Raw genomic sequence first — 12,747 nt, 5'->3', positions numbered from 1 at the left:
TCAGAACCCTGAAGCAGAAGATCCAATTAGTTCACAGCTGAGAGCCCAGAAGAGCATGATTTCTGCTGACTAAAAATTCAGCTCCCCGACTTCAAAGCATAAACAAGGAAATTCAGAAATTCACATATTCCAGAGCCAGGAGCATCTATCATGGCCCCTACTGTCTTTGCTCTATGAAGTCATCTCTGAAAAAAATATCCTTGGACTAAATCTGATACCTAACACATTTAGGAGCCTCCAAATTCCTAAAATTCATTTTCAGGTGTATAAAAACCATTCTGTGCAAATGCTCCCTTCTTGAAGTCAGCTCAAAGGAGCTGGACAACAGGCATCTATTGTTTCTATCTTAATTCAAAACCTGTACCCAATGTCAGAACAGCTTTACTTGACAGTGCCCTCAATCAATCATTAGAACAAACTACATTGTCTCTGAACCCTACACAGGCAACAAAATGCATCAGATGACCTGCTAGCTCTCGTCCATCTCCAGTGTCTTTGTTCTCAGAATACAGAACCAGGGCTGTTTGCTGAGCTTCAGCTGGATGTGGAGTATTACAGATCTTTTTAAAGCAAGAGAGCAATGCCAACAGTGAAACAGAATGTACCAACATTTAACAACCCAACCTGAGTTTTGCTGTCTCCCAGATTTATCCCTCCTTCCTACGGACACAAGAGCTATGCAGTAAGCCCAAAGTACCCAAAGGAAGCACTAATCAGGCACCCAATGCAAACAAAATATTCATGTGACACCTTTCCTAGCATTAGCAACAATTTAGTGAATTCTCTGAACAGCAAGACTGTATTTTTCATGGGCAGTCATGTCAAGCTGAGTTTTTTAATAGATCTGTTTCCTGTAAATGTAGATGTATAAATCTACAGCATTAAAAGCACTGCACAGCCCAGATAACCCTATATATTTCAAACTTTAAGGGCTTACATAATTAAAGAACGTTGTTGAATTAACTATGATTTATTCAACACTTTACTCCATGAATTAGCTTTTCCAGGTACTGCAGTCATGCTGCCATTAACAGATATACCCCATCAAAAATGATGTCAAAATGGAGACAGCCTAGTTACACAACTGTTCAAAATCTTTCAGAAAAGGGTTGTTGCAACTGCTATTCAAATAAAAGTTTACCACCTGAACTGAAAAATACATTAAAGAGTGACCATTTCAGATGGATGATACATTTATATATATAAACTTGATTATCAGTTTATTACTTCAGATTGATAGCAGAGGAAATCTAAGGAATGTACTGCACTCACAGCTTAAAATCATCATCTTCAGATATTTAATGCTCAAATAATAATGGCACCAAACAATGCATTCCTATGCCATATGACAGAGATGGCATTTAATGCTTTAAAAATGAAAAGTATATTAAATGCTATTGCACTTTTTTTTCTTTATCAAAAAGGCTACAGCTAATAATTTCATAACATTTTGTTCCCAGGCAACTGTGAGGTAACTTACAGAGCACCAAGAATAATTTTTGAAGTTCTTTACAACCTCCCAGAGAACTCAAATACAATTTTTGAGAAAATGTTGAATCTTCATTACATTAACAAATATTTGTATGATTTCTCATATTACCATTCAGTCATAAACAAGCTGTGAAATATGTAAAATACTTCAGATAAACTATACTAGATGTTTTATTGCTACTCTCATAATAAAGGGTTTGCCTTTGAATTCTTAGAGGTGCTACCAACAAAGAAGCAATTTTCTCCCCTGAATAAGTTGAATCCCCTGGATTCAACCTGATTTCTAAAACATCTGCGATAATGTGACTTTTTTTCCTCCATCAAAATGCTTTAGAAATACTGCCAAATAATTACTAATCAAGAAAAAAAAAATTGACAGCCAGCAACCAGGGATCAGAAAACAACTCTCTCTTCTCCCATTGCAAACAGCACTTCAGTGGTATGTCAGATTTAGCAAACAGTTGCCTAATTATTTACTGTCACAGCCAGAGACGTGATCAGCAGACAGAATTTGGAGACACACAAATATCTGGCTTTCAATTTTTAAAACAACAAGGTACTTGGTATTGCATGATCTTCAAAATCTGCAGCCTACTTTGGAAACAGAAACAGAGGAAGAGTAAAATTTTACTTTTCTACAATTACAAAGGGCAGCTTCTATCTTCCTAAGTCAAACTGCCTGAACATCTTAATGATGTGGCATCATAGGATCCCAAGCCTTCCAAGACAGGCAATGAATTTTGTACAGCTGACTCTGCTAGTTACAGTACTCAACAGCTGGGACATAGATAATTTGGCACCCTGATAATGGCCTAGATGAGTATGAAGCATTCTGCAGACTGTAAAAAGGAAAAAAAAAAAAAAAAAGAACTATCAGCATTAAAATTACAGATTGAAGCTTGTCTTATAAAGCCAACATAGTTCACATTTGATTAAGAAATTTACTAAAGGAGGCGTTTACAAAACTGAGAAAATCAGAGAAATGGCACTCCCTCTTCAAAGCCTATATTGTAGCAATTCTTTTCTGATTAGATCAGCTCCCATAGCAAGTCATCAGAACAACAATTGCTGTAGTGAAGTCATACTACTGGGACTCGAATGGGAAATCATGACTGGCTTGAAAACACATTTCAGAAAGTAATGTGCTTTCCAGATTTCCAATACATCTTAATTAAAACAAGTCCAAACTTTTACCTTTGCTCCAAATAGCTTAATAAAGTCTATCTTGAGCAGCAAAACACAGCATACCAATATACAAAATATTACACTAAAAACTAAGACAACAGACATTGGATCCTTCCAAATAATTTCAGGATTCAGGGGTCACTGAAAAAGGCAAATGAATGGACTTTGTGTTACTCCCACAATGAGATATACTCAAATACTTGCAGAAAGTGGTTTATTTCTTACAGAGATGTAAATTAGCTTTCAGAGTTTATTTAATTAAAATCCTATTGTTCCCCCTATAAAAACCGGACCTTTCAGTCCCATTCCTGATAAAACTCCCATTGAAATAGGGAAATTGGGCCTAATCTCTTTCCCATGTTTTTAAGCAAGTAATTGGTATGAGAAAGAACCTTATTAAACCTAATTCTAGCAGGAAATAAAAGGTGATCCAAAGCAGAAAAACAAGCTTTCTCAGTGTTTATTTAAAAAGTAAACAGCCTACTAGCTCCAAAATTTTGCACAAATCAGATCAGCTGCCTATAAATTGAGGACTTAAAAAAAAAAGAGAGAATGGAATAAAGATGTGGTTTTGAAGATGATGGCAATCATCAAATGGTAATTATTTCTCAACCAAAATGCACTAATGCATTTGAATACAGGAACGGTGCACATGCTCCATTGCTGCATTGACACAATGGGCAACAGACACAAAGGAGTCATTAGTCAATACTGCTAATGACACATGAAATTGCAAGTGACACCAGTATAAAGTACACTCCGACCCAACAAGTTCTCACAGTTAAAATAACCATCTGTTGAGGGTTTATTATTCAAAATACTGCTAATAACAACACAGAATAAATAAAATCAGTTATCAGTATCTTCAAATCAAGCTGTCTTAAACTATGCCACTCCCATTCCCATCAGTGGAAACCATTTAACAGAAATCTTGAGAACTGATTGAAGACATACAGCTGAAAAACTTCAGATATGAAACCTAACCTCTTATTCCCTAACATTACAAAAGGGCTCAGCACTGCAAATGTCAGCATATGCTGTGACATGCTGTAAAAACTATTTCAGGGATGAAGGTTCAGTGTGAAGAGTTAACTCCATCCCTTTCACACTTGGATTAAAATCAAAGCTGTAACACTCTTGATAAGCTTCTTCAGATTTAGTACTAGCAAATGTACTGAAAAACAGCAGTGAATCATCCAAACCATCTTTTCCATCCCGATGTTCTTAAGAAATCAATGCAATTTACATTTCTAGCAGGATTAATTTAGCTGCATACATCTTCACCATGATAAATGCCTTTTTGCTTATGTTTCCGTATTCGATGAAAAAACTCAGGTGCTACACGAACTAAGCCAATTCTTTGCCCTAGTCCAAATAAATAAATAAATAAATAGGTTAAAATAAACCAAAGCTTTAAATACGAATGCATATCGAGACATAAATCCCTGTGTCCGCACCGCACTCGAAAAAGCGACTTTTAAACACACCGGAGCGGCTGTCACATACTGGTGAGGTGACACGGTATTTATATCTATCGCACAAGACGCCCACGTCCGTTCCCCCTAGACTGATCCCCTCAGGGACGCGGGGCCACCAATCTTCCCCACCCGGCCACCAGCGCCTCCCGGGTCCGCAGTCGCCACACCCGGCGGGGCGAGCGGCCGGGCGGGTGCGGCGGCACGGCGAGCACTGCCCTACCTTTGTATCTCTCTAGGACATCCTCGTAGGCTTGCAGGTACTCCTGCTCCTCGGCGTAGAAATACGCGCCGGGGGAGAGGTAGCCAGCCATGGCCGGCAGCTAGCCTAGCCCTGCCCGCCCGTGCGGCTCCGGGCGGCCGGCGGCTTTGGAGATGGCACAAGAAAAGCCCCGGCAGCAGCCGGCGGGGGGCGGGCGGGGGGAGGCGCTGCCAGCCCGGCCGAGGAAACGCCCCCGCGGCCGCTCGGGTTTCGGTAGCCGCCCCTCGGAGCGCGGAGGGGCGGCACCAGCCCAGCGGCAGCCGCCGCCTCCCCGTCGCAGACCCCGGCTCCAGCCCCATGGCCAAGGCACCGCCTGCGGGGCCGGCGAGCTCCACCGCCGCCTCCCGCCCCCGCCTTCCCCCGCGACGAGGAGGGTGGCGGCTGCCGGGGCGGGGACGCGACGCCTGCAGCACTGACGGGGCCGGTGGGGACACTGCACTCACGGGCAGGGACCGAGTGGGGAGGGATCCCAAGCCGGCAGCCAGCGGGGCCGGGAGCTCCCGCAGTCCCGGTGGAGGGGCGGGGCGGGCGCGGCCCCGCCGCAGGTGTCACCGCCGCGCCTGCGTTCCCCCGCTGTCCCCCGGCCCTGACCCCACCGCCGGGCCCGCTCCGGTGCGGTCCCTGCTGCTCTGCCCCCGGCCCGCCGCTCCTGCCCGTCCTGCGCACCCTGCCCGCTGGGGGCGGCGGTGGCGAGATCCGCGGCCGGCCGGCTCCGCAACCCCCCCCGGTCGCGGCTGCATCCTGCGGCTGGTGAGAGCCCGGCTCCGCAGCGCTGCCCCCGCTGATAGCGCCGCTAGGATGGGTTACTCTGGGAAATGTTGTCCCAGGAGAGACCCACGGAGGCGCATATATAATCGCGGTGGTTGGGGAGAACAACAGCGGCGTCCCTAGGGAGCACTGAGGACCGCCGCATCTTTCCGGGATTCATTTGCAGGCGTTTTCCAGCTTTGGCCAGGGTGATGCGGGCCTCCGCCCTATTTTCGACATCAGTTGTCGCCGGGCCGCGGACCAGAGCCCGTCGGCGCCTCCGGCACACCGGGACGGCTGCGTTCCGGTCCCCGTCCATCCCGAGCGCAGCCCCGGCCCCGAGCGGACAAAGACCGGCGCCTGGTCCCCCGCCCCTCGCGGGGCATCATCGGCCGCCGCGGCCTCTCCCCGCGCTGCGGGCGGTCCCGCGCCGCTTCCACCCTGGGCTGCCGGAGGCTGCCTCGGCCTTGTGGGCCGAAAAAAGCGCCGGCCCCGCTGAACCGCCCCCGCCGCGGCTGCAGCCCCCGGCCGCTGATGCCTTTTCGCATGAAAGTTTAATAGGCGCACCTGCGCGTGTTTCGGCTCGCCATCCACACGCATCAGTTCACCCAGCCGAAAAAGGCGGCCAAAGAGCTTAGTCACCGCCCGGCGGGGCCGCGCTCTGAAAGAGAAGGGACGGGGTCTGGTCCCTCTGGTCCCCGGCCGCCCCCGACCGCGCCTTACCGGCGATGCGCAGCACGGCCCGCTCGGCGGGGTCCAGCACCGAGCCGCCCTGGATCTTCCGCTTGGACCGCTCGTGTTTGGGCAGGTTCCAGGGCAGCGTGTCCCCCGGCGCTGGCGACACCGTCCCCGACCTCTGGCTGAAGTCCTCCTCGTCGGAGAAATCGGCGGAGGACGACATGGAGCAGCGGTAGGACGCGTTGCCGGAGCTCTGCACGGGGAGACAGACAGACAGACAGGGTGCGTGGGGAGCAGCTCGGGACGAAGGGCCTCAGGTGGCGCCGGCGAATACCCGCCCCGCGTGGCGTGGAAAAGCTTCTCACGGGGAAAGGAGGATAGGGGAGAGGGCCGCCGCTCACCATTGGTGTGAATTTAGAGGGGGAAAAGGGTGCGTGTGCGGCGTGCCCAGGGCGATCCTCCAAAAACTAGCCGGTCTTTAGCGGGAGTGCATTTGGAGGGATGTCGGGGTAGAGCCGTGGCCTGCGGCTGGGCAACCAGCTCGCAAATGAGCCTCCCACTTCCCCAACAATAAAACCAGCAGCAACAACAGCCGAAAAAAAAAAAAAAAACCACCAACCTTCCCGGCTACAGATCGAAGGTGTTTGGCTCCCCCGCCAGGACAAGGGGAAGATTTGCCATCACCGAGCTACTGGTAAATCCGCCCCTGGGACAGACCCAGGCCCGCCGGGAGCCAAGGCGGGCTCTTTATTACCGCCCCGGGCCTCCCCCTGCCCCGCGTGCCCGGGGGCAGCCCGGCGCGGCTGGCTAACGGGGACGGAGGGGAGGAGGGAAGGAAGGAAAGAAGGAAGCAAGGAACACAATTTCTCGGAGCAGCCCCTTCGGGCACCAGGGCACGATGGGCAGCCTTCAGTCATGTATAGACTGCATCCACTATTAGGCTTCTCAGCTACTCAAAAAAGAGCTCTTCCAGAAACGTAAATAAACACTGATACAGGGAGAGGACTGCTGCCATGCCTGCGTCCCTGTTTATGGTAAAGTGGGAAACGGAGATGTATGAACAGTAACAGTTCAGCACCATGTTGAAATTTAAGGTACATCATTAAACACATGTTATCAGGACACAATGGACAGCAAGGTGCTATTACTTTTGCTCTGTATTTTCTGATTGAAGGGATTTGTGGTTTTCTCCAACGCATGAGACAAGAAAATGATGGGTTTGATTTGTCATTTCATGTGGGAGCTACTGTTACAGCCTTTCAAAAGTGCAACCTGATGCTTGTCCAATTATTTTATTTTTTACGTGTTGTTGTCAGCTTTTACAGGTGTAGTAGAATCATAGACTCACAGAATTGTTTGAGTTGGAAGGGACCTTTAAAGACCATCTAGTTCCAACCCCCTTGCTGGGGTCAGGGACAGCTTCCACTAGACCAGGTTGCACAAAGCCCCATCCAACCTGGCCTTAAGCACTTCCACAGCTTCTCTGAGCAACCTGTTCCAGTGCCTCACTGGAACTTCATAGTGAAAGTTTACTTCCTTATATCTAATCTAAATCTACCCTCTTTCAGTTTAAAGCCAGCATATTTTTTGCACAGCAACAGCCCCATTCAGCCATTCTGGATTCCAGATTTGATACTAAACCAGATAGTATTTTAAGCTTGTATGGTAGCCCTTTTCTCAATTTTTTTTTTCTATAAAGGAGCTTAAAGGGCAGCTTTTCTTAAAAAAGAAATTTGTGCAGTGATTGAGATCTGATAAAATGTATTGTTGTCTCGTTGTTTTTTTTTTTTTACTGTCAACTGTCAGAGGGGGTATTTTACCCATTTAAAACTCAGAATCTGCATAGTCCAGAGAAACAACAGGATGCACTCTTTGCTTTGCATAAAAGTAAAAAAAAAAAAATATAAAGGTAAATAATCTGTTATAATAAGAAGAGATCACTTATTAGTGTTTTTTCCTTCTGACCTTCTTCATTTCTGTCCCAATTCTCTTTTCTCTTTGTAATGTACTCTATGGTAAAGTTTGAAACATGTGAGTCATGAGGGAGAAAATGAATACATAAAATCAATTAACTGAATTCTCGTTCACTGTATTGTGATGTGGAGAGAGCAAAAGGTAAGCGCAGAAAAACAGAAACATGAGATGTCTAATACCAGCTCAGATTTCCTTCATAATTAGTTTTAGTGCAGAGACTATTTTGCTGTCAGTTTGTATAATAAGCTAAAACTGGATCTCATAAAGCAGGATGGTCACATATAGGTGTCTTCCTGATAAGAGCTGGAAGTGCTCAGCTTGCTGTAGGGCACTTTGCTGTACCAGCTGGGGCTACCAGGGCCCCTCATGTGCTTAGTCAGGGATTAGGTTCCTTTGAGCCTGTCCTTTGCTCCAGATTTTGCCATAGAAGAGAAAGTGTTGCCTTTAATCCCAGCTCTGAACATCCTGCTTCAGGCCTGTACCTTCTTTTGACTGATTAGCAACCCTCAGTATCTTTGGATCACACAGACCCACAGAGAGAGATTCTGACTTCCATCTTTGTCACCTTCTGCATTTCTAGCTTATAATGTGAAAGATGGAAAGAGACCAAACACAGTGTTGTGAGGTGCTATAGCAATAGTTCGTTAGTATTTATGTAGCAGCCTGAAATATGCAAGAACAAAGTACAATAGAAATTGCTACTGAAGTTTTGGGGAAGATCTCTCAACTCTCAGATTTATGTTTGAAACTAAGCTATAAATTTTATCCAGTAGGGTTTCCTTTTTTCAAAAGAGGCCTTCATAGCCCATTATTATATTTCATAACATCTCCTCCTACCTGTAGAAGCCAAAAGCACTGTTGAGTAGTCGTTCATTGTGCACCACTTACAAATGGTCTACTGAGATGTCAGTTTTAGGGAAAAGGAGTCTGCCTTTTAGTCAGTTTTGTAACAATACTGGAAGATAAGCTGTGTGAGAAGACTCCACTCATATTTTATGAGAACCAAACTGAACAGGCAGTAGTAGAGCAGTCTTTGGCACCTGTGTGTATTACAACTAGCTATCTGCTTTTAGGTTATCCTGCCTTAAATGATACATGCGGTAACCAAATGAATAATCAAAACATAATTTAGCTTTTTAACTCTTCAAGAACCATGTTGTTTCATTTTCAGAGCAATGTACGAAGTTCAGAAAGGAATTTTTCATAACAACAAAATCTGGAAAACATTAAGAAATGTCAACTTCTAACTTAATTACAGTCTACTTTGTTATTCAACATGGAGATACTTCCGAGTAATGTGTACACAGAGATATTGAGCACCTAGGTATTTTTTACTTTGCTATTCCAAAGGTGTTTATAATGAACTGAACAGCTGTACTCAAGTAAATTAACAGCTTTGATATAAATTCTGTAATTGTTCCTCTTTTGCACATAGGCGCTGTTTGTGTACCACTCATACCACTGGACTCTATGTTTCTAGCATACACATTTTCCATTATAGAGTTGTGAATCCCAAATAAGCATTCCATTATCAAACATATTAATCAGTTTAAAAAATAGGAAATAATGCAGAACATCTGTGCTATTCTGAAAAAAAGTTCCTGGCCCATTAGGACAACACGTGGGGGAAAAAAAGGTCGTTATATTCTGTTAAAATCAAAATATGTGAGGCACTTCTGTTATTTCTATATAAATTACATTGCTGTGTGCAAGTGAAAAACACCAGTTAATAATACACAATGCTTTTTCAGGGGGCTACAGGAGTGAAGTGTCTTTTATATCCCCAATATAAAATATTGATCATCCTTACTCAGCCTATTCTTAGGGACTTAGCAAGCGGCAGGGCTTGACTGCTCTTAGCTTGAAGGCCTGTAAGGTCACAGCGCAGTTGCTACGGCTGCTCATTCTCTGCCTCCGATTGCGCATTGCTGCTGCTCAGCAGCCTGGAGGCCTCTCTGCAGCCCCCGTCGCTGCTCCGCAGGAGCGGCTGCAGCTGCAGCGCAGTTTGCGCGGGGCACTCAGGGCGCCGAAGTCCCTGCGTCTCACGGCAGCTCAGCCAAGCGGAGCCGGCAGCATCCAAAGCCGGGATTCCCGTGGCACGGTTCGCTGCCGGTGCCGCACGGGGGTGCACAGAGCACACGGGTCCCGGGAGCGGAGGGCTCCGCGGGAGCGGCGCGGCGGAGAGCCCAGCTCCCTTCGCCGCTGCCGGCGGGCTTCCACGAAATCGGGATTTGCAGGAGCCGCCTGAGAGTCAGGCTGGCAGCCGTGCTGTAAAAGCGAGCTGGTTTCCAGTAACGGCGATGATTTCAAAGAAGCATTTAGTATACTTCTTGTTAGAGGGCCAAGTTCCAAGGCATGATTTCCCCTGAGGAGGGAAAGAATTGCTGTTTGTCATAGGTGAAGCATTGCAGAAGATCAAGTAGAAACTGAGTGGAAGATGGTGTCGCTGGCAAATGGTGTAGAGTATTGCACACCACCAGAGATCAGGTAAGCCACCTGGAAATAGGAGCTGAAAGGGTCAAGAACAGCGGGGACTGTACACTGCCATTCCTGGGGGAGGAAGCATTAGCCGAGGTCAGGTTTTAAATTCGGTCAGGCAAACCAGCTGGGAAAATCTGCTTCAAGGCTGATACCAAATTATCTTCATATTACAAAAGTTCCCCAACCCTATGACACATCAGAGACTGTGCCAGTCAGCTGAATTCTAATCGAACAGTTTGTACTTTCACATTTTATCTTTAAGAAGATTGTCCACTGTAGTGAATCCTTTCATGCTGGTTTTTGGAAGCTGTGGGAAGTACAGGTCAACACTGACTGACATTTAATTTTCAGTTTAGTTATGAGTTATTTATATTTCACTTATACTAAACTATCTCAGAATTCCTGGAACATATTTTTTTTTTCTTTTATTATACTCATTGCAAGAAATTGATAAATATCAACAGAAATGAAGCACTAGAATAATGATTTTACTCAGTGTGTTTCAGCAAAATTCCTTCTAATCTAAAATAATTTAGAATATCAATTGAAAGCAAATGGCTATTTTTGTCCTTTAACATCCCAGACTGAATGATATTAAAGTGGATCAACTTTTAAAGTAAAATAAGTTAACAAATTGAAGGCAAAATCTAGGGCAATTCAATGTTCCCATTAGTAAATCTTTACCACTTTAGCCTGAGTAGATGATAAAGCAATGCAGAACACAAAACATCCAATTTTGTAATCAGGCTAGTATGTATGTTAGTTAGCATGTTGTCAGAAATGACCAAAATTCAAAACACACAAATGAAAGTACAAACCAGGACAGTGTAAAGCCAGTGATGAAGGACTTTAAAAAAAAATCACCAATGAAGATGCAGATATAGGAAATTAATCTTTTTCTTTGGTTCTGTGCTGCTCACTTAAGAGGATATCCATACTTCCAAGTACCTATGTTATCAGGAAATATGAAAATTACCACAGAGTTTCTGGGTTTGTCTTTAATGTCATAAAAAATAAGCAGAAAGCTGGAAGGCAAATACACTAAATCTGAAACTCCTGATCATCCAGGGTCTGGCTCTATGTTAAACTGTCTTTGCAAACAGGTAGGCTTTTCAAACATCAAGGCAATATCGACTTGCTCTGCGGAGAGAACTTACATTCTTTCTTTCTTTCTTAAGGTAGGAGAAGATGGAAATAAGCATTCGGTGTTTATTCTATCATCCATGTTTTAGAACTAAATTTGAAGACTCGATCCAGCAATCAATCAACATTAAACTATTTGAAAATACATATTCTTATCATTACACACACCAGTTTTAATAATTAAATTACGACATTTTCTCTTATAAAACCAATTTTGAGTTTCTTAATCTTAAGTTTGCTTGAAAATTCTTCCTTCCCAAGGTTTAATTTTCTTGAAAATTTTTAGTTGAAGCTGACTGAGAAGCCTGAGAGCAAGATTATGAAAACATCCAGTAGATGTTTGTAAACACTAAAAAAAAATCCCAGTGATCTTTTTTGAGAAGACCGTAAACTTTGGGATGGATACTTCAAATACGAATATGTTTTAAGCTAGACATAAGTCTTTTGCCATCTTTGTTAAAAATCTGTCTACATTTGTCAGAGTGATAAGTCTTTGATGTACAAATATCATCTGCTATCCCTGGCATCAGGGAGTATAAAGTAAAGCTTTTAAAGTTTGTATTTGATCTCACTACTCTGACAGGAAAACTGCTGCAGAACTTCCTGCTGTCTTGATTACAAGGGATCTTCTAGTTGCCACCTCAACCTTACTCCTGGTCTTTTGGGGTTTTTCTACAACAACAAGGTTCATTTCCTTAAATTACCTTTTCTGCTTCCCCAATGTATTCGTAGCTTGCATTCTATCTCCTCTCACCTTCTTTTGGTTTTGCTGAGCAAGTGAACTTCTTTTAATCTCTCCTCACCTACTAGTAGTTGTTCCTTGCAAAGGTAAATAGTTTGATTTAACTATTCCTAGGTAACTACCAATGTTATTTTGCCAGACTTTTTTAATCAAGGTTCAAATTTCTCAACTAAAATGCCTTCAATGTATCATCTCTGAAAAATCCCTTCAGATTGGCATCCCCTAAACAGTCTCTCAGGGGTTTCAGATCTGCCAGACCAATACCCCACCATCACAGAATGACCAAGCAAATTTCACCCTCACAGCTCTTACCTCCACACTTGGGACACCTACCATCCCCACCAAGGAGCTGACCAGGATCCTTCCAGCTTGGAGATCCAGAGGAAAAACTAATCTTTGCATTTACTCATTGCTTGCCATGATTTCAGGTTGATGGCAGTGTGGACAAGAGGCATGGAGAGCAGGGCAAGGCAGGCACCAGACCTGAGAGGCAGGAGACCTTTCGTTTATGCTCTCCGTGACTCGCTCAGCCGTGTGCAGCCAGCGAGAGGAAGAAGCCGTGTGATGTG

The 12,747-nt window shown here is 44.8% G+C and overlaps 1 protein-coding gene across 4 annotated transcripts in view; it reads right to left on the bottom strand.

Annotated features, from left to right (window-relative positions):
- DST (dystonin) overlaps positions 1-12,747 on the bottom strand; it is a 292,214-nt gene that overhangs the window by 253,631 nt on the left and 25,836 nt on the right. For 2 of the 4 annotated variants that reach the window (XM_053938621.1, XM_053938622.1), the window contains exon 4: positions 5,884-6,091. In XM_053938621.1, the coding sequence (XP_053794596.1) occupies positions 5,884-6,091 (208 nt within the window). Of the gene's footprint in view, positions 1-4,374; positions 4,466-5,883; positions 6,092-12,747 lie in introns of those variants that run through there. The other 2 variants (XM_053938616.1, XM_053938617.1) reach the window with 1 other exon arrangement.

The sequence above is a fragment of the Vidua chalybeata genome, chromosome 3 (assembly GCF_026979565.1).
Source record: "Vidua chalybeata isolate OUT-0048 chromosome 3, bVidCha1 merged haplotype, whole genome shotgun sequence".
NCBI classification, from domain to species: Eukaryota; Metazoa; Chordata; class Aves; order Passeriformes; family Viduidae; genus Vidua; species Vidua chalybeata.
Note: the sequence above shows the minus strand (reverse complement) of the source record. Positions and strands in the feature narration are given on the sequence as shown.